Consider the following 18,679-nt stretch of genomic DNA (forward strand, 5'->3'; position numbering starts at 1 on the left):
AATCGGCCTCGAGTCCCCATGGAGAAAATGATGGCGCGAAGCTAAGTCTCGCGGTTGTCGCAGTCGGAGGCCGAACAGGATGCGAGGGAGCTGGTGAGAATAGTCATCGAGTGGGTGAACGGTAGAAGCAAGCAAGGGCGCGGATCTCATCTGCTGTACGTGCCCCTCTTTCCGCTATTGCTCCGCCCAAAGAGGTACGCTCGTTTCAAGGTCTTGTACTCAGGTCAAGGATCCGTTCCAGACACGAGATGCATAAACTGTGGGAATATGGTGGTGGGTATGTACATATATCGTCAGGGCTCACCAGCACCAACGACCTGAGCCGCATCTCCACCTACGAGCGACCTGGGGTAACATCACTACGCGAGACAAGTCCGTGTCCGTGTCCGTGTCCGTGTCCCTCTCTCGAGGCGACCGCGATCTCGAGGCGGCCGAGGCCGACACGACGCACGCAGCTGGCCAGGGAAATTAGAGGAGGACACCGAGCAGCGTGCCTCCCAAGCCGAACACAGCTGCGGCCACCACCCCCGCGCCTGACGTCAAGCTGGAGCCAAGCGCAACGTTGTTCGTTGTCGTCGCGCTCGTGCTCGTCGTGCTTGATGTCGATGTTGATGACACATTCGATGGCGCAGTGGAGGTCGACACCGTGGAGGACGTGTTGGAGGCCGTTGAGAATGGATTGGAAAACGTTGTGGCCGTCGCAGGCGGGAAGGTGAGGGAGGTGCTCGTGGAGGCGACTGCGCAGAATTGCTCGGTGATGTTCTCTACCGCAGCGAGATCCGACGTGCACTGAGTACCAGCAATGCAGGCGATGAGCTCCGAAGTGAACTTTGTCGAGCTGCCGTGAAGCACGAGGACAGTTGAGAAGAGAAGAGAACAAGGGCAGAAAAGGCGCGAAAAAAAGTTCGTCACCGTCTGCCGGGAACACAGCAGGGAGAGACGTACTTGGTTTTCGAGCAGAAGCAGTTCAAGTCTGCTAGACTCGAGCATCCAGCTTTCGAAACCGCGAGTCCGAAGCAATTGTTTGCTGTGCGAGTCGGGTACATTTGGCCGTGTGCAGCAGAGCGACTCAGAACTACGCACCACATTCCGACAAGCCGCTCAAGGAAGGAAGGTTCGCAGAGGAGGTAGAGGAGGCTGTCGATGATCCTGTTGAGGATCCCGATGTCGCGGTTCCAGTCGATGTGCCCGAGACGGATGAACTGGAAGCGGCGTGTGTCCCGGATGTGGAGGTCTGAGCCGCGACGAGGGAGCAAAAGGCGAGGGCGAGCAACGGAATCGGGAGCATAAACAGCATCGTAGATGTGCGGGACGGTGCGGTGGAGAGGAGTGGGTGTGGTGAAGACCGACTGCAGAGCGGCTGGGCGGACTTGCGCCAAGGGCCTGCGCCATGAACGGCACAGCGCCGGACCCCGAGCACCCTGTCCTGGCTGGCACTTCGCTGGCTGCGCACAACGCACTAGAAGGACCGGGAGAGAAGAGAGCGGGCGAAGGTGGTGAAGCAGCAGGAACCCATATCACCACCACCATCATCATCATAGGGACACTAGGTACATGAAGGGACTACTAAGCATAGACGAGGTACGAGCAGCGACGGCCTAACAGCAAACGTGAGCAGTACAAGACAACATACCAAACTCTCAATCTGAGTAACCATCATGAGCTAAATTACTTCGCTCAGAACAGGAGAAACGTACCGGAGAACATGAGTAAGTACTCTCAGAACTCGAGCGCGTCGTCGCCGTCTCCAGCTTCTGGAGCAGGCGTGTCCTCTGTCTTCGCCGTCTTCTCCTCCTTCGCCATCCCCTCATCCGTATCCATCTTCACCTCCGAGTTTCCATTTTGCTTTTGATTGTCGTCCGCCGAAGGCTTCTTATCTTCGCCTTCATCCTCGACCGCCATCGCAGTGTCTTCATGCGTGCCATCATCCCCTTTGCTGGCCTTCTGCCGTGTCTCCTCCTCTGCCACGCGTTCACGCAAACGATTGATATCCTCAATGCCCGCCGTGCGCTCCTCTTTGAATACCGACCATTCCAGTTCCGCCGCAGCTTGTATCTGCCGGTGAACATGTCAGCTCTGTGACGAACCGCGAAATTGAAATAACACAAAACGTACCTCTTCCTTGCGCTTCAGCAGGAATGTCTCTTGTGAGGGAAGCAGTTTCGCAGGTAGGTAGTAGATAGGTGGAGGTCGCGACCGGGGTGGCGGTCGAGCTGCTGCCGGTGCATCCGGGTCAGGTTTGGCCAGGACAACGTCTGACGTGAGCAGGAAGTTCGCCAGCACTGGGAAACGTGTTCGCCGTAGTTTATGCTACATACAGGGTATTCAGCGCATTAGCACACGGTGACGAGAGGAGAGATGACAGCAGAGCCACGCACGATGGAGTCTCTCAGCTGGAGCTCCTCCTCCTTGCGGTTCGCACTCGTCTTGTCCTTCTTTGCTTCCTCTGCGCGTCTGACAGTGTCAGTCTCTTTCTGGAGCTTAGACTGTAACCTTTGCTCGATCAGTTGCCTTTTCTTCGCCTGTCCCACCACGCATCCACACCCAGCAACAGTACCCGCACCGTCCCAACCACCGCGAGCACAGACAAAACAAACATACAACTGTTCAGCTCAAACAATACCCTCAGATAGAGGCAAAGACGCACCGCCTCGCTCGCATTCCGCTCCTTGTCCTCGTTCTTCGCCTTGTTCAGCGTCCCCAGCACGAGCCCGAACATCGTCTTGCCGCGTTTGCGCTCTCGCGGCGCGACGGCCATATCGAGTCGTGGCCGCTTTCGCCCAGTCTGCGGCTGCTCCTCCGTGGAGGGGGGCTGAGGTTCCGTCTCCGTTGGCGCAAGGGCCATCGGGGAGTCTTGCGCATGTTCAGGCTCGGGCGTAGCTTGCATCGGTCTGCGAGAGGCGGCGAGAGCAAAAGGTCGTGTCAATGAAGGCAGAGTAGCAGCACAAGACGAAGGGACGCACTCTTCAGTCGTCGCCATTGCTAGGACCAGGACCAGGGAAGGGAGTGAGGGGAGGGGGGAGACCAGCGTCAGAGCGCGCATGGATTGCTTACTTACTGACTTCAGCGCTGAACTAAAGAGTAACAAGTCGCTCATCAAAAGCGACTATAGGGAGACTATAGTCCACAGACTACCTCTGAAGCGCCCCCTCCTCGTCGTTCCATCCTCCCATTTGCTCCGCTCTTCGCCAAGCAGGACACCCGGAGTGCGCTCGAAACCGCGTACTTGCCGCATAAACGCGCCAGATGGATCCCTTCGAAGTCCGCATGCAGTTCCTCACGCTGCTCCGCCGGCTCGACGCGTACGTCCGATCTTCACTGCGAGCACCCGGCCTCCTGAACGACCTGCAGCTCCCAGACGTCCATCAAGAAGATAGTGGGCTACGCCTTGAAATACTTCCCCTCATGCGGAGAAGATCTCTGGGACTGCATTATGGAGGAATGCCAGAAGGTGCGTTCCGCTCATTTGCACGTACATCCCTCTTTGATTCCCCGCATGCAGGGCTCTCTCAACGTGCGAATTAACATCCTCTACCTCCTCGATACCCTCTGCGAGACATGCCTCCTCGCGCTTTCCCGACCCCCACTCCCACCCGTCCCCGGCCAGCTGCCGGCCAGCACCAGCACGAGCTCAACACACACCCCTTCCTACGTCGACTACGTCGCGCGCGACCTCCGCACCCTCGCGGACTACGTCGTCCCTCCAGGCGCACAAGGCACGCCCAACTACCTCTCCGCGGTTAAAGTGCTCGAGTCCTGGCGCACAAAACGCGTCGTGCCCGCCCCCGCCCTCGACGCCGTCCTCGCGACATTCGAGGAACGCCGCGCCGACGCGCTTGCGGCGGCGGCGGCGGCGGCCTCTGCCGCGTCGGTGGACGGGACCCCGATCCCCAACGCACCGGGCTCGGCGCTCGCGCTCGACCCGCACGAGATCAAGCGGAGGATGGAGGAGGACCGGGAGCGGCATAAGCGGCTGCGGGAACGGAGGTGGGTGCAGGTGGTCGGGGCCCCCACCGCGGCTTCAGCGCCGCTCGCGAGCTTCCTGCCGCTCCCCCCGGACGATGCGAGCCCAGAAGACAAAGAGAAGGAGAAGGAGGGCGCGGGGGCGTTGGACGTCGAGTTTGACAACGAATGGGAGGCGACCAGCGATTGGAACGAGGACGACATTGAGGCGGTTGCGGAGGAGAACGATCTCTGTTTTCCGAGGATATCGAGAGGGGGAGGTGGATGGTATGAGGGTCACGGAGAGGAGATGGACATATCGTGAGGTACTCAGGTGTGTGCCTCGTTCCTCTACGTGCGGCAGTTTCTTATTAGAATCCAGGATCTAGGATATGCTCTTTGACGACATACGTTCCTCTGCATTTCTCTCCAACGCTTCTATAACATGATGCCTGCCATGATACCGGCGTTTGAACGGGTGCGTGCATAGATGCTGTCATTGCTGCGGTTGTCCTGTGGCCACAATTTCCGCGAGGGGCTTTGGTGATTGACAGAGATGCGTGATCGCCGTGAATCTTTGCACAACTCAACGTCTACGATTCGAGTTGTGTTATCGTTAGTGCTCTTCTCATTGATTGTGGACACTCAATGCTGTTGTTTTCAGGCAATATGACGAGTTTTGGGCATAGATCAGACCGTCTTCTGATGCTGGCATGCTGCAACTCCACCGTTTCAAGACGTCCTAGTCGGATTGAACCCCGTTCTCGACGCTGCACATCCACTGCTAGGACGCCCCTACCTCGTACTTCCTCTCCCCGGCGTGACCGAGCCCCCGCCTGACGAACGCTGCCCGAAATCGCGGGCGGTCGTTGACCACACGGTACGTACTCCACCAAGGCGCCCAACGCCGCCCAAATCCACTGCGTCTTCTAAAGAGTTCTAACTCCTCGCTAGCAGCATCTCCTCCGCCGGCTCGGCAGAGCGTCGGAGAGGAGCCACATGCATTGCGCTTCTGCGGGGCCCCACTCGCATGTTGCATTTGCTTGAGCAAACCTTCGCAGCGGACGACGGAGGAATCTTCGACGCGGGACCCCGGCACGAACGACGATACGCTCGCGTTTGAAGTTCGTTGGATGGTATCGCGGCGTTTCTAGCGGATGTACCACTCCCCTGCCTGAATGCAACCACGCGGGCATTGATCCTCCCCTCCTAGGGCAGCGGAAACGTCACGGTGAAGGCTGTCACCCGACCTCCCGCCGGCCTGTATCTTTGGACAGCCCATAGCCGCCCTACGTGCATGCGGACAGGCAGCATGCTCATGACGTCCGCATCCTAGCTTTGCCGCCGGCGATACCGAACGGCGAGGGCAGCACCAGGAAGATAGACGGGCGTACCTCGCCCCTCGTGCGCGCAAATATAAAACGATCTCGTCCTCCTTCGCGATGACCTCGCGTCTCCGCCTTCACTCCCGCTTTCACCTGGCTCGCGTCAGCCATGTTCTCCTCCGCATTGTCCACCCTCCCCCTGCTTTCCGTCCTCTCCCTTGCGCTATTCGCGCACGCTGCTCCGCGGCCACACGCGCGGGCCCCATCGCCAGTCGTTTCGCACCCGCGCCCGGAGATGCCCAGGTTGGAGATGGCAGACGAGGACCTCGAACGGCCAGTCGTGAGCCGGAACGGGACACAACTGCCAGCCTACACGAAGACCTACTACTTCAAACAGCTCATTGACCACACGAACCCGAGCCTCGGCACTTTCTCGCAACGGTACTGGCACACGTACGAGTTCTACGAGCCAGGTGCGTCTTTTAATTCACTTCATCTCTTGGCATGCCGTTCTGGCGATGTTGCGGCGGCCGCTCGACTCTGTCGCGCCGAATGTGTGGTCGTGCGCGCGAGGCAAACGCCACTGCATCGCAGAACCAGGTCCGTCCGCCGTTCTAGCGTCGATAACTCCGCGGGCCTGCCTCCGATCCCTGGCGTTCTACTGGACGCTAGAACTAAGAATCATGTTGACCCCTGCCCAGGTGGCCCGATCATCCTTTCAACGCCCGGCGAGGTCGACGCATCCGGTAAGTCCGCGAATCCTCCGACGCCCCGTGACCTGACTTCCTCTTCTTCCGCCATATTCAACTCCCCTACGGCCGCTTTCTCGCCCTTCCGCATTCTCCGCTCGGCATCCGTGCTATCTTCGGACGTTGTAGGCTACACCTCCTACCTCACAAACTCGACCCTGAACGGGCGGATCGCGCAAGAGCTCAACGGCTCCACGATTGTACTTGAGCACCGATTCTTTGGATCGTCCAACCCATACGACGACCTTTCGGTGTCGTCGCTGCGAGTGCACACCGTGCAGCAAGCAATCAACGACCTCGCGTACTTCGCGCAGCATGTGCAGCTGCCCATGCCTGGGGGCGACGCTGTTCAACCGGGCAACGCACCGTGGGTCCTCATGGGTGGAAGCTACGCAGGGGCACTGACGAGCTACACAATGGCCAAGTAAGTCGGTTCTCAGTCTGAGTTCGGAATTCCACTGATGTCACATCCTCAGTGCAACAGATGTGTTCTACGCGGCGTACGCGTCGTCCGCCGTCGTCCAGCCCATCGTGTCTGTACTCTCCGCCGCTCTACCCATCCTATTCTCAACTGACAGGTGTGCACTCTCAGCAACTTCTGGGGATACTTCGAGCCTATCCGACAGTCAATGCCTGCGAACTGCTCTGCCGACATCGCCGCCGTGATCGCGCATGTGGACACCGTCTTGACCGCAAATGTCTCCGCAGACGTGCTCGCGCTCAAGAAAACCTTCGGCCTCGACGGCCTCGCGCACAACGACGACTTTGCCGCTGCCTGTACGTCTCTTTCTCCTACACCACACTTCCCTGTATTGACCATTGTGAGTAGTGCAACAGCCTCTGTACTCGTGGCAGAGTCTCCAGCCGGACAGTGGCCCCGGTCAGGCATTCTACAAGTTTTGCGACGCACTGGAGGTTAAGAATGGTGTGGGTGCGCCAGCGGAAGGATGGGGACTTGATTACGCGCTCGCAACGTGGGGAGCATACTGGGTGAACACCTACTTTGCGCAAAGTGCGTCCTTTTCATTGTTGCGCTTCCTTGGGCTGACTGTTGATTCCGACAGTTTGTGGACACGATGATGACGAGTATGTTTTATACCTTCAAGCACCCCGAAGCCGACACTGACCCTGCTACGCAGAACATGCCTTGGTACTTACGACACCTCAAGTATCTTTTGGACGGAGGACTACACCCCCAACGCCGCTCGCTCCTGGGACTGGCTCACGTGCGTCCCATCCTCCCAGTCCTCTTGCACGTCACTTGACGCTCCTCCGCAGATGCACCCAATTTGGTTTTGACTTCACCGGCGCCCCCATCAACCAACCTACCATTGCCTCCCGCGTCGTGACCCCCGCCTGGACCGAGGTCTGCTCTTCTCTTCTCTTTCCTCCCTCCCCTGCTCACCCCTGACCCTCTCCTTCGCAGCGTCAATGTGGCTACCGCTTCCCCGGCGCCTGGGGATCCTCAGCCGATGTCGCCGCGCCCAACGCCGGTGCCCTCCTCGCCGCCTACTCCGGGTGGAACACCACCACCTCCCGCCTCATCTTCGCGAACGGTCAGCGCGACCCGTGGCGCGAGGCCACCGTCGCCGCGGACGGTGCGACCAACGCCGGCTCCACCGCACAGCCGCACCTGCTCTCGGACGGGTTCCACTGCTCCGACCTGCTTGTGCGCGAGGGCGCGGCGAGCGCGAAGGTGAAGGCGGTGCAAGACCAAGCAGTGGAGATCATGAAGGGCTGGATCGCGGAGTGGGCGCCGAGTGCGTGAGTGGGCACGAGAAAAGTACGAGTAATGTTTGTTCACTGTGTACGTTATTTTTCGTCACTTGCAACGACTCCGATCTGCCGTAATGACACCTGCGGTATCAACTTGTGCTCATGGGTCTTTGGGCTGATTCTGAAAGCCCACAACCACGGGTTAACGTGTGGATGGGGAGTGCAATCGCAATGTCGCTCATCCCAATTGCGTTCCTGCTGCTCTTTTCACTCCGACTCATCCATGGAAAACGGAGATGAAAGTATAAGTTGTTTGCGTTCTTTGTGAGCCGGTCATTCAAAATATGCTACAGAAATTCGAAACATCCAGGGCCCGCCGAAGATTAAATCTGTAACGACCTCCCGGCTTTACTGCCCGTGAATCATCCTCGACACAGGCCATCCACATTTCCTACCGCCAACGTTCCCCGGCACCCTCTAATACCTAAGATGGAACCTGCCGATCGGTCCATCGACAAGCCCCAATAGATTCTCGTCATTCACCATGCCCACTTTGTCCGGGTGGAGGTTACTGATGCTTGACCGCCCGTCAGGCTCCTCCCATCCAAACCTACCTGCCATCCCGTTCCACACCATCGCGCCCCAGTTCAGCACGCCCAGACGCAGGCCGCACGTCGCGCGCCGCCTGAGAGCGTCTTGAAGCACCTCGCGGTGCACCGCCAGCGCCCCCCATGTCTCGTCCTCCCAGCCGTCGGGACGCATCGTCAGCGCCCGCCAAAGCGCGTGCCCCTGCTGCCCTTGCTGCGAAACGATCGGGAAAGCGACCGACAGCTCGTGCAGCTCGGTACAGCACGACGAGTCCCCGAGGGCCTGCAAGAGGTCGTCGGACCAGGGTCCTTGTATAGCGAGCTTCATGATGGTCGGAAAGTCGTGGAGAATGGCGGCGGCCTGTCTGACGGCGGAGAAGCACTTTTCGTGGCCGAGGTACAGGACGAGCTGCGCTGGGGTGCCGAGGGCACAAATATTGGAGAACACTGGCCGAAGACAGTTGAGGGGCGAGCGCTCTTCGCCGGCGGGCGCTGCGAACGCGACCGAGAAGAACTCAAAGTCAACTTGGAGCTCCGACCCCAGCGAGAACCTCAGGGTGGGAGGTTTGTTTGGATCCGTACATGTTGATACGGTGAGCACGCACGTGGAGAGCGGCCGAGGGATACCTTGTTCTATCTCCAGGTCCTTGAAAAGGTCGTACCACGCGCTACCTGTCCGGGGGACGGCGTATGGAAAGGACAAGAAGCGCATGACGGGCGAAGTCCCGGTTGACAGCAACCTCAAGAATGCGATGCAAACTGTTGTCCCGGCGCATAGCCGCACCATCCGCAAGCACGGGAGGGAGGCCTTTCTTCCAGTCTTCCAGTCTTCGTCCCAGTCCGCCTGCGGACGGATTGGATCTTGCATTTCCCAAAGGGGTACTGGCAGCGTCAAGATAAGCGTCTGGAGTTTTGGGCACTTTTCCAATGCCGCCACCAGGCGTAAGTTGCCCCGATCTCCTGAGCCAACGTCGACCATAACCGGTACCTTGAATAGCGGTTTTTTAAGACATACTTGGAACAGGGTGGGGCGGGTTAGGTACGGGAAGAGGTCGAGAGGGACGGGGAGCAAGGTGTGCAGGGCAGGAAAATGAACCCGCCCGAGCGCGTGGAACATGGCATCAGCTGGGTAGTGGTCGTAGAGAAACTCGAGGGGATCCGGCGGTGTTATACCCAACGTCTCGAGACTTGACACGCTGTAGGCTCTGAGGAAGCCGCACAGCACAACTATGCTCTCAACGTTGCTAATGGTGACAGAGAGGTTGACGATTCGGCTGGAGTGCGGTCCTAAGGCGGAGCTTATGGGCGCACTGGGGAAGCCATGACGCAGGGTGAGATGTAGCGGAGCGGCCTGAGACCAGTGGAGAACAGAGGTGGTGTACGCGAGACGACTGGCGTGCCGCGCTTCGAGGTTCTTGTCCAGGTATAAGCCGAGGTTGGATAGGGGCCCGATGGAGGACCCAGCGATGGCGGCCCATAAGCACGGGGTGTCGAGCGCGACTGCCCGCCATTTGCGGCAGACGTGAGCAACGACAAGCGCGTTTGGGTGGTCAGCGAGCACACGTTGGATGAATATTTCGGCAAGAAGCTCGGTAGGGAGGGTGCGGTGGATGAGAGCCATGGCGTTATGGAATGTGATGAGGATGTCGACAAGCTGACGGTACTCGTCGATGCGACTGTGCGCCCACGCTTGAGCCTCGTTGGCGGGTAGCCCGGCGAGTTGATTGAGATCAGAGGGCGGTATTCCGTCGACCAATGGCCATGTGCTTGGTGCGGTCTCGGTTGGCGAGCATTTGGGAGCGGTGGGGGAACTAGCATCGACCATCAGATTTATTGCTGCACGCTGGAGATATGAATGCCTGAAAGCGTACCTGCTCCTCCACTTCTGCATCCATCTCCTCTTATACTCCTTCAATCTCTCTATCCCATGTTGCACAGTTTTGGCCATTTTCGCGGGAACTTCGAATGATACAATTCAGGTGAGTCGAGGAGACGCGAGCAATGCAGCGCTGCCAAGCCGGACACGATGACGACAGCAGTATGCAGCAGTCGCCCCTGTGTGTAACAGTGCAACAGGGCAGTCATGCGACCCGTGTTCTGAGAGCGGTTGTATACACAAAGAGCATGCCGGCGACGGGCGTGTGTCAATGGTCTGGGCTGAGCGACAATTACAGGCGCTAACCGGTCCGTCTCCAGCCGCCGACCAAGGCACCATCCAACCTCAGCCAATGTGCAAGGTCTCGACGTTTCCCCCAACGGATCTGCGAATGTTGGATACCGGGTTTCTTAGCTCGGAAATATATACATTCTCGACAGCCCATCCAAGAACCAGCGAATCCAGTTCTACAGCCCCGGAAAGCTCACTCGCGCATTGACCACATCCCCCACGTCCGACCACGCCTTCGGTTCACCCCCTATGCCTTTCCCATTCTCAGCGACCCAGTGGCTGGCCAGCTTTCACAACAACGTCTCCCTACCCTTGCCCTCGAGGAACGCTCGGTTGGTCACAAGCACCATACCGACCTTGCATCGCGTGAGCATCACGTTCATGCGATTTTGAAAGCTCAGAAATCCGGGCTTCGCCGTGCGCACGACAGAGATGATGATATGGTCTGACTCATGTCCTACACAGTAATCAAACAGGCTTAGTGGCAGTGGGTGTATCCACGACAGCGAGACGTACCCTGATAACTATCGACGTTGTACACGTCCTCACACGGGAGCGCCGCGGCCTTGAGCGCATCCGTGATCGCCTTGCGTTGCGGGTCGTAGGGAGTGATTACGCAGAAGCTTTTTCCAGCGGCTTTGTACGCGCCCGCGATGCGAACCACGACCTGCACTTCATCCTTGTTCTTTACGTGGCCACGGTCAGCCGACACAAGAGACGCACGTGGATGTATACACACCTTCCAGCTGGACCCCACGCGCTCCTCCCGACCGATGCGAACGTCGACAAACCGGACGCAGTTGCGAGTGAGAATTCCGTGCACCGACTTCAGCTTTGCATCGTACACGTGCTTCGAGATGAAACGCCCGAGCTGGATGGGCATTCGGTCTTGCAGCCTCTAATTGAGTGCACGAAGGCGCGACTGAAAGAGAGTCCGACTTACATTGCGTGTCGAGGAAATAAGACCCAAGTTGAAGGTGTTCAAAGTCAAATATAGTCTGCATCTCCGGAGCGGTATCCTTCCCGAAGGGCGGCACTGAGCAGCATTAGTGGATTGTAAACACTACATTCACAGAGAGAAGTCCGCTTACATTGCTTCGGGTCACCGAACAAGCATACTTTCTCGAGTGCCTTGAACTTATGGAACAAATGCTGTATGAACGTTTATGATCGGCAGATCCTGCGCTAAGTCAAAAAGAAGATATATATACCATGAATTGAAATGCATCAATCTGTGACGCTTCATCCACAATCAAGCGCTGCACCGAGACGTGCTTGAAGACTCCAAATGAGTCCATGAATGGATTAGACAGCATCGAGACCGTGCAGAGTAAAATCTTCGTATCACCAATGAGCAGTCGCACGTTGTCCTTGTCGTTGAATAATTTGTTAGACTCGATGAAATGTTTAGAGAGGCGAAGATATAAATGTTCGTGCCTGCGTTCGCTCGGCATCGGAGATGAGCGATGCTTGAGTGAGTTTATGAGACGTACCAGTCGAAGTGGAACTCGTGCGAAACGATGAGCTTGAAGTCAACCCCACGCCTGCACAGTGTCTCGGCAATGTTCTTCACACCAACGTTCGAATGCGCGATCACCCACGCCGACGATCGGTTTTTCTCCCAGTACGTAAGGGCGGCCGCGATCGTTGTGGTCTTTCCGGTGCCCGGGGGACCTGAAGAGGCTTCATTTGAGCCCCTCTCCGCGCGGATACTCAGAAGCACGCACCATGAGCAACAACGAGCTTCTGCGCATCTCCTACCATTGCAGCGGCCACTTCCCTTTGCGAGGGGTTGAGCTTTGCGAACTGGGCTGGGTACACCATCATCGCCTCTCGCTGCTCTCTCCTCGCCTTCGAAGACGGTTTTGACCTGAAATTACCCGTCTGGGGAAACCATATACTCTTGACAAATTGTGACAAGAGGAGGTCTGCTTCGCCTTCCAGCAGCGCGAGAACGTATGCGTCCATGCACGTTTCTTCGTTCGTCGCTTCTTCGCGGCCTCTTACGCATACCGACTTCACTGCGCCCTGGAGCGCGTTTTTACCCAACGGCACGAGAGATGTCGTCTTCCCGTTCGTCCCCACCGCCCGGAAGTGGAACTTCCCGTTTACTTCTACGATCGTCTGTTTTTAACCCCGTTAAACATGCGCGACAAGAGGAACTAGGGGACAACCACTCGCCTTTTTGCTCCGGCGAACGCGCGACTTGTATCGCGAATTGGACAGCAAAATTCCCTCATCGCCCTTTCCATGTTTCACGGCGCCAAACTCGTTCTCGGACCTAGTCGGCTTTTCCATGTCGAGGAGCTCGACGTTGGTGACGAGGCGCGCAAGGCATTCGAGCTGGTTGACCTGGAGCTTCCGTGTGTCTACCTTGGCCTCTTGCGCGACGAGCCGCGCCCCTTTCGCCGTGGAGACGATACTAGCAGGGACAGACGTCGACACCGTCCACGTTCAGAGCGCTGATCACCCGCAAAGAGGAGACAAGGACTCACTTCGCAGTCAACCACGCCCGCAATGCGATATCTTTATCCTTCACGCGCTCCCACAGGCGATCTACGCCGTTGTGCCACACCTTCGCGAACCCGACTTTTTTTGCGAGTGACGCCGGGTCCTCATCCAGGTCTACCGCTCGTACGTGTACCCTGAGCCGGCGCCATAGGACGAGGGCAACACGGGGCGCGTTGAAGTCGGCGAGGACGACTGACGGGTGCGCCAAGACCTCCTCGAGTTCGTTGGGCCTTCCCTTCGACGAGTCGAACTTGACGAGGAAGGTGCGAGTAGATGAGCTGAGCGCGAGGGCTTGAAGCTCCCCGCCTTTCGACAATCGGAACGAGGCACCGAGGACGACAGGACCCGCGGACTGGGCGACGAGGTCGAGGAGGGGGCGGCAGTGCGCCGTGTTCAGGTGTGTCGTGGGGACGTCCTTGGGAAGGGTGGTTATGAAGGTCTGGTTGTATGTCTCTACCAGAGGCGGAGGCGGAGGCGGAGCTGGACCACGGGCCTTGCGCGAGGGCATTGATGGCGCCAAAGGTGGTGGTGGTGACGTGGTCTCAGGAGGTGTGGGCTTCGGTGCCTGTGTCGGAATGGGGATAGGTTGGTGTGTGGCGGATGCAGCTGGGGGCGTTGCTGGACGATCGGGGGACGGGGGCGGGCGAGAGGTGGGTGGTGGAAGGAGTTGGAGAGCTGGCCTGTGTTCGGGGGGCGAGACATTGTCGGGACGGAGAAAGGAGAACGTTGTGGGCGCTGGAAGAGGACGTGAGTGCGCGAGACAGGGAAGGAAGACACGGGCGCACGATAGAGGCTGTCGCTGGCGCCGCCTCGCGGCAGCGCTGGTGCCGCGCGAGGCCGACGATGTCGACGATGGGACCCGTTGGAGCTCCGTCGGGGTGCACGAATGCCTCCTTGCCGTAGCCGCGATCGAAAGTGGAGAATAAGACGATCGTTGCGAGAGAAAAGCGGGCAAGAAATATCCTTTATCTAGACGCCTTTACCATACACTGTTTCTGCGCACCTCCCAATTCGTTTAAAGCTTGCCCGACTCGGCGACCCCCTTCAAGAACTCCCCAATCTTCTCGCCCTCGACCGACCACGCCGGGCGCGGAATGCGGAACGAGTCGCCGACACGCGCGTACGAGATGTCTCCGTTGCGCGAGATGGGTCGCAGCTTCGTGATGTCCACGTTCCCGCGCTCGTTCAGCGTGTCGTTGCGGACGTGGATACGCTTCACAAGACCCAGCACGAGCGTCGTCGTGTGCTTCTTCGTCTCGGGATGGATGATGTCCACGGTTTGGAAGAGCTACAAGAGCGCGTAATCAGGATCGGAGCACTCGAGCGGGAACATGTGAACGTACCTCGCATTCCATGCTGAACGCGCTCTCCTTCACACGCGGAGGCTTGACGACGTCCTAAAACTCAGGCGTAAGCACCAGGTATCGCGCGTACGTGAGCGCGGGAGTACATACACTGGGCACCTTCGTCAAGCCCGTCAGGGGCCACTCGCTCACTTCCGTCGGCGCGTCGATGCATGAGAAGTTTGCGTTCTCGACGAACGTCTCGCTGATGATGTTGACGACGAAGCCTTTCGTCGCCTTGATGTTCGCTGCGGTGTCCTTCAGACCCGTCTTTGTCGTCGGGTTCGACGCTACTGAGATAGAAATCACAGGAGGATTGTGGGTGACCTGCCGTGCAATATAGCGTCAAAGCGGGAGGTCGTTCACGGGAAACGGGAAACATACCATGTTAAACCAGCTATGGTGCATGACAAAATGAGCACATATGCAAGACCTGAAGATAAGGTGCTCACCTGAAAGGCGCCAGGTTCTCCACGCCATCTTCACCAATGCTTGACACAAACGCGACGGGACGCGGGACGATGCCGCTAATCATGAGCTGATACTGCACTCTGTTCGCCTCAGCGTTTCTCAGGACGACCCGCAGAGACTCACCAGCGCCCTGAAATGATTCAAAAGCAACACACCGTCAGCACCTACTTCTCACGGCGCCCTCTTCCTTGCGTAGTATACGGAGATAGGAAGACTCACAGAGGCTCTACAGCAGCGGTGTCCACCACTTTCCACCCCGCCTTCTCGCCCTCAATCCACGTCTTCCCGTCTTCCGTCGCGTCCACACGCTGGCCCACCGTAAAACTCGGATTGTGCGCCACCGTGTACTGCGGCTTCACCGCGTGGGCGTATTGTGGAAGGTCGGTCATCTTCCTCGTCTGCTTGTTGCTGTGTGTTGGTGTAGATGGCGAGGTGGAAGGAACTGCGGGTCCAGAGGTGCTGAGCGCTCTCCAGCGAGATGCGCGAAGTAGGGAGGGACAAGTCAACAAGGAGCAACGCGCTCGGCCGAGCATGCGCGCGCACGCGTCGGCTATATTTCCGAGGGAGGCATGGCGTCGTCGGGCTGATTAAGACGGGCGGAGGATGAGAGCCTTTTGCGGATCAGGCGCGCCACGTGCTCACAGCGGCGGGCCGGGGGTCGAGATAGCGATCCTACGCGACTGCCGGCCATTGAAGGATGACGACGAAAGCCGACACAGTCATTGGAGTTTATAGAGCTCTACTCAGTGTTCGCGCTCTCAGTTTACCTGTCTCGTTGTAGAACACGAGCACAATCCCTTCCTTTTATACATGCATACACCAGCACCGGGTGGGGAGGTGCACGTCCGCGTCTTTGCTGCTCTTTTGACCACAACGCTCATCTCAAACGTAATGTGAGTACTAGTAAGTACTCTCAAATGTAACCTTCAGTAACTCGACCGCTCCATCGACTAGCTCTCCCAGCGCCGCCACGCCGTACGCATCCCAACCCGGATCATACGACACAATCCATCCACCTCGTCGACTCTTGTCCGTACCGACCGTCCCGCACCACGCCCTCCCGCCCCAATGCAACTGCTCCAGACGCGCTGCACCGCTCGACGCGCGCTGCGACAGCACCTCCACGAGCGTCGTCCGACGCGCCGCGAGCATCTCCCTCACGGCTTCTTCCCAGCCGCGCGGCTGCTCATTCAGCGCCTCCCACAGCGCGTGCCCGTCGAGTCCGGGCGTAGAGGTCACTGGGAACCTCACATCGAGCACACGGAGGGAGGGGCAACACGGCTTCTCCGCCGCGAGGGCCAGCAGTAGCGTCTGCGTCCACAGTCCCTCGAGCGCAAGGGTCTGGACGTATGGAAAAGCGCGGAGGATTTCGACGGCCTGGAAGATCTGGCTGGTCGCGTCCTTCGCCTGGTGCTCGAGGACGACGCGGAGATCGACGCTGGATCTCCCAGGGAGGCAGATGATAGCAAGCAGCGGCCGGAGTCGTTTGAATGTTGCGCCCTCGTCGCCGGGTATCACGGCGAACTCCATGCGGAGCTCTTGCTGGGTGGTGTCCTTGCTATTCAGCGTGAGCGTGAACTCGGTGTTTCCATCCGGGCGCGTGTTCGAGTTCAACCGGAGTTTGGAATCGGAAATGGGCCGGAGAAGACATCGTGCGACGTCCTCTTCCTTAGCGAGACCGACCCAAAGGCTGTCGTTGGGCACAATGCCGAAGGACAAAACCTTGTCGACATGAGGGGGGATCGACAGGAGCCTCAAAAGCGGGATGCATATGCTTGGATCGTGACCGGTGTGCACTGTCAAAGAGCACAAGGATGAAAGAGCGGCGTGCTTGCTCGTCGCCCACGGGTCGTCCCCAGAATCACCGTCTAGCCCTGTGCGTGAAAAACGTATGTCCTGCAGAGACATACGGAGCGTGAAGGCAAGTTTCTTGAGTCCTGGACATCGTTCCAACGCGATTACAAAACGCTCGCCCTTGTTGCTCGCGCTGATGGGTGCAGTGGCGAGTTCATTGAAGAGGGGTTCGTGGATGTGCACGCTCCGTAACGTTGGGCGGGACAGGAATGGAAAAATGTCGAGAGGGACGGGATCCAAAGTGCGAAGGGCAGGAAAAGTGACCTTCTCGAATCTTGCACACCTGGTGTGGCCGTAAAGTAACTGCGTGGAGTCCGGTGACCTGATCGACAAAGTTTGAATATTTGACACGTTGTAAGCCGTGATAAAGGCACCGAGCAGTGTCATCGTTTCGCCGTCCCGTATGCATACGTCGAGGTGTGTTATTCGACCTGCATGGGAACCCAATGTTGAGTTGATGGTTTTCGCAGGTATGCCGTGGAAGAACGTGAGATGGAGAGGAACGGCTTTGGACCGTCGTAGAACCAACTGGATGTAGGCGATGCGGTTGTCTCTCTGAGTTTCTGACATTGCTTTCCAGTCCCAGCGGGACAGATGATGTAGAGGCCCGGCTCGGGACCCAACGACGGCCGCCCACAAACGCGGACAGTCGAGCGCGACCGCTCGCCATCTACGGCAGATGTGCGCAACGATCATCGGATCGGACTGCTCCAAGGCAACGCGCTGAATAAAGACCTCTGCGAGCACTTCCGGTGGAAACGCTCGATGAATGGGGGCTATGGCATTGTGGAACGCGACGAGGATGTCGACGAGCTGACGGTACTTGTCGATGCGAGCACGGACCCACGCTTGGACCTCGCTGACGGTAAGCCCGGCCAGTGGTGCGCGTTCAGAGGCGGGCAGCTGGTCAAACAGGGGCCATCCACTTCCTGCGGTGTCATTTTGCGTATGCGAGCGAGTCAGGCGCATGCTAGACAGCAGAAATAGGTTAGATTAAGTATGCGCTTTTGGGTGGCGAGAAGTTCGAACGGAATACCTGTTCATCCACTTGCGCCTCCACCTCGCCGTAGATTCCCTCGTCCTCAAAACGCCACCGCTCAAAAATTTGACCATGCGTGCAGATTCGCGTCGCGGGCTGAGAGAGGAGGTGGACGGAGCGAACAAAGCGAGACAGACGCCAGCCGGTCTGCTCAATCGTGCTGAATAAGCGGGCGCTGCCCATTATATTCCGACTTTCAATGGTCTCTGCATTTCAACTTGTTCACGTACTCTAAACCGAAGTGCTCTCATACGTGAAGTTGAGCACGTCAACCACCCCGTCTACCAGTCTCTCGAGCTCCTTCACACCATACGCGTTCCGACCCGGGTCGTATGCCTCGATCCGCCCACTGCACCGTTGGTCCCACTCCCACCCATATGCCTTGCCCTCTCCCCGCCACGCGTTCTCGCCCCAACACAGCCGCTCCAGACGCACTGCGCCGCACGCCGCGCGCCGTGAGAGCACGGACGCGAGCGAAGCCCGATGCGTCGCCAGCGTCGCCCGTATCACCTCCTCCCAGCCCTCCGGTCGCCCGTTCAGCGCCTCCCACAGCGCGTGCCCATCGTGCCCGATCCGAGAATTCACTGAGAACCGCACCTCGAGCTCGCGGAGGAACGGACAGCACGGCTGCTCCGCCGCGAGGGCCGACAAGAGCAAGTGCGCCCAGGGGCCGTGCAGCGCGAGTCTTGTGAGCGAGGGGAACTGGAGGAGGAGCTCGGTTGCCTGACTTGCCGCCTCCCACCTATGGAGCTTGAGGGCGATGGTGAGGAGGCTGGGGGTTCCCCGTGCGCAGATGACTTCGAGGAGCGGCCGGAGTCGTTCGAGCGGTGCACCCTCGTCCTCGCGGCTCCCCACGAACTCGATCTTCAGCTCCTGCCCCGCGTCCTCGCTCATCAGCGCGACCATCAGGACGGAAAGTCCGCTCGAGTCCACGCTCGACGCCACCCATAGGTCGCACTCCGGGACAGACCGAAA

The 18,679-nt window shown here is 58.6% G+C and overlaps 8 protein-coding genes across 8 annotated transcripts; 2 read left to right on the plus strand and 6 right to left on the minus strand.

Annotated features, from left to right (window-relative positions):
- Nucleotides 1-468: 468 nt before the first annotated feature.
- On the minus strand, nucleotides 469-1,539 carry BXZ73DRAFT_103024 (uncharacterized protein; the record flags this gene model as incomplete). The annotated part of the gene is made up of 3 exons (XM_048015453.1): nucleotides 469-838; nucleotides 1,084-1,383; nucleotides 1,454-1,539. 3 exons carry the CDS (start codon nucleotides 1,537-1,539, stop codon nucleotides 469-471), a joined length of 756 nt encoding a protein of 251 aa, XP_047876092.1.
- Nucleotides 1,540-1,719: 180 nt separating this feature from the next.
- On the minus strand, nucleotides 1,720-2,845 carry BXZ73DRAFT_49749 (uncharacterized protein; the record flags this gene model as incomplete). The annotated part of the gene is made up of 4 exons (XM_048020309.1): nucleotides 1,720-2,055; nucleotides 2,116-2,310; nucleotides 2,379-2,522; nucleotides 2,648-2,845. The coding sequence occupies 4 exons, from the start codon at nucleotides 2,843-2,845 to the stop codon at nucleotides 1,720-1,722; spliced, it is 873 nt and encodes a 290-aa protein (XP_047876093.1).
- Nucleotides 2,846-3,246: 401 nt separating this feature from the next.
- On the plus strand, nucleotides 3,247-4,267 carry BXZ73DRAFT_49758 (CTD kinase subunit gamma CTK3-domain-containing protein; the record flags this gene model as incomplete). The annotated part of the gene is made up of 3 exons (XM_048020311.1): nucleotides 3,247-3,302; nucleotides 3,352-3,451; nucleotides 3,503-4,267. 3 exons carry the CDS (start codon nucleotides 3,247-3,249, stop codon nucleotides 4,265-4,267), a joined length of 921 nt encoding a protein of 306 aa, XP_047876094.1.
- A 1,310-nt stretch (nucleotides 4,268-5,577) lies between these two features.
- BXZ73DRAFT_49586 (peptidase S28) lies at nucleotides 5,578-7,784 on the plus strand (the record flags this gene model as incomplete). Its single annotated transcript, XM_048020273.1, has 10 exons — nucleotides 5,578-5,740; nucleotides 5,969-6,013; nucleotides 6,146-6,440; nucleotides 6,493-6,549; nucleotides 6,609-6,793; nucleotides 6,846-7,028; nucleotides 7,081-7,102; nucleotides 7,156-7,242; nucleotides 7,295-7,382; nucleotides 7,443-7,784. 10 exons carry the CDS (start codon nucleotides 5,578-5,580, stop codon nucleotides 7,782-7,784), a joined length of 1,467 nt encoding a protein of 488 aa, XP_047876095.1.
- A 2,003-nt stretch (nucleotides 7,785-9,787) lies between these two features.
- On the minus strand, nucleotides 9,788-10,144 carry BXZ73DRAFT_49636 (uncharacterized protein; the record flags this gene model as incomplete). Its single annotated transcript, XM_048020284.1, has 1 exon — nucleotides 9,788-10,144. A coding segment is annotated over one exon (357 nt), but the record flags the coding sequence as incomplete, so codon positions are not given.
- Nucleotides 10,145-10,964: 820 nt separating this feature from the next.
- On the minus strand, nucleotides 10,965-13,505 carry BXZ73DRAFT_49763 (P-loop containing nucleoside triphosphate hydrolase protein; the record flags this gene model as incomplete). Its single annotated transcript, XM_048020312.1, has 9 exons — nucleotides 10,965-11,171; nucleotides 11,226-11,374; nucleotides 11,430-11,522; nucleotides 11,578-11,638; nucleotides 11,698-11,923; nucleotides 11,980-12,160; nucleotides 12,214-12,600; nucleotides 12,664-12,908; nucleotides 12,982-13,505. 9 exons carry the CDS (start codon nucleotides 13,503-13,505, stop codon nucleotides 10,965-10,967), a joined length of 2,073 nt encoding a protein of 690 aa, XP_047876097.1.
- A 507-nt stretch (nucleotides 13,506-14,012) lies between these two features.
- BXZ73DRAFT_49698 (uncharacterized protein) lies at nucleotides 14,013-15,200 on the minus strand (the record flags this gene model as incomplete). Its single annotated transcript, XM_048020301.1, has 6 exons — nucleotides 14,013-14,285; nucleotides 14,341-14,394; nucleotides 14,452-14,667; nucleotides 14,725-14,737; nucleotides 14,793-14,891; nucleotides 15,031-15,200. The coding sequence occupies 6 exons, from the start codon at nucleotides 15,198-15,200 to the stop codon at nucleotides 14,013-14,015; spliced, it is 825 nt and encodes a 274-aa protein (XP_047876098.1).
- Nucleotides 15,201-17,280: 2,080 nt separating this feature from the next.
- BXZ73DRAFT_49699 (uncharacterized protein) lies at nucleotides 17,281-17,634 on the minus strand (the record flags this gene model as incomplete). The annotated part of the gene is made up of 1 exon (XM_048020302.1): nucleotides 17,281-17,634. A coding segment is annotated over one exon (354 nt), but the record flags the coding sequence as incomplete, so codon positions are not given.
- Between the last annotated feature and the right edge of the window lie 1,045 nt (nucleotides 17,635-18,679).

This window comes from Epithele typhae (assembly GCF_022376455.1).
Source record: "Epithele typhae strain CBS 203.58 chromosome Unknown BXZ73scaffold_37, whole genome shotgun sequence".
NCBI classification, from domain to species: domain Eukaryota; kingdom Fungi; phylum Basidiomycota; class Agaricomycetes; order Polyporales; family Epitheliaceae; genus Epithele; species Epithele typhae.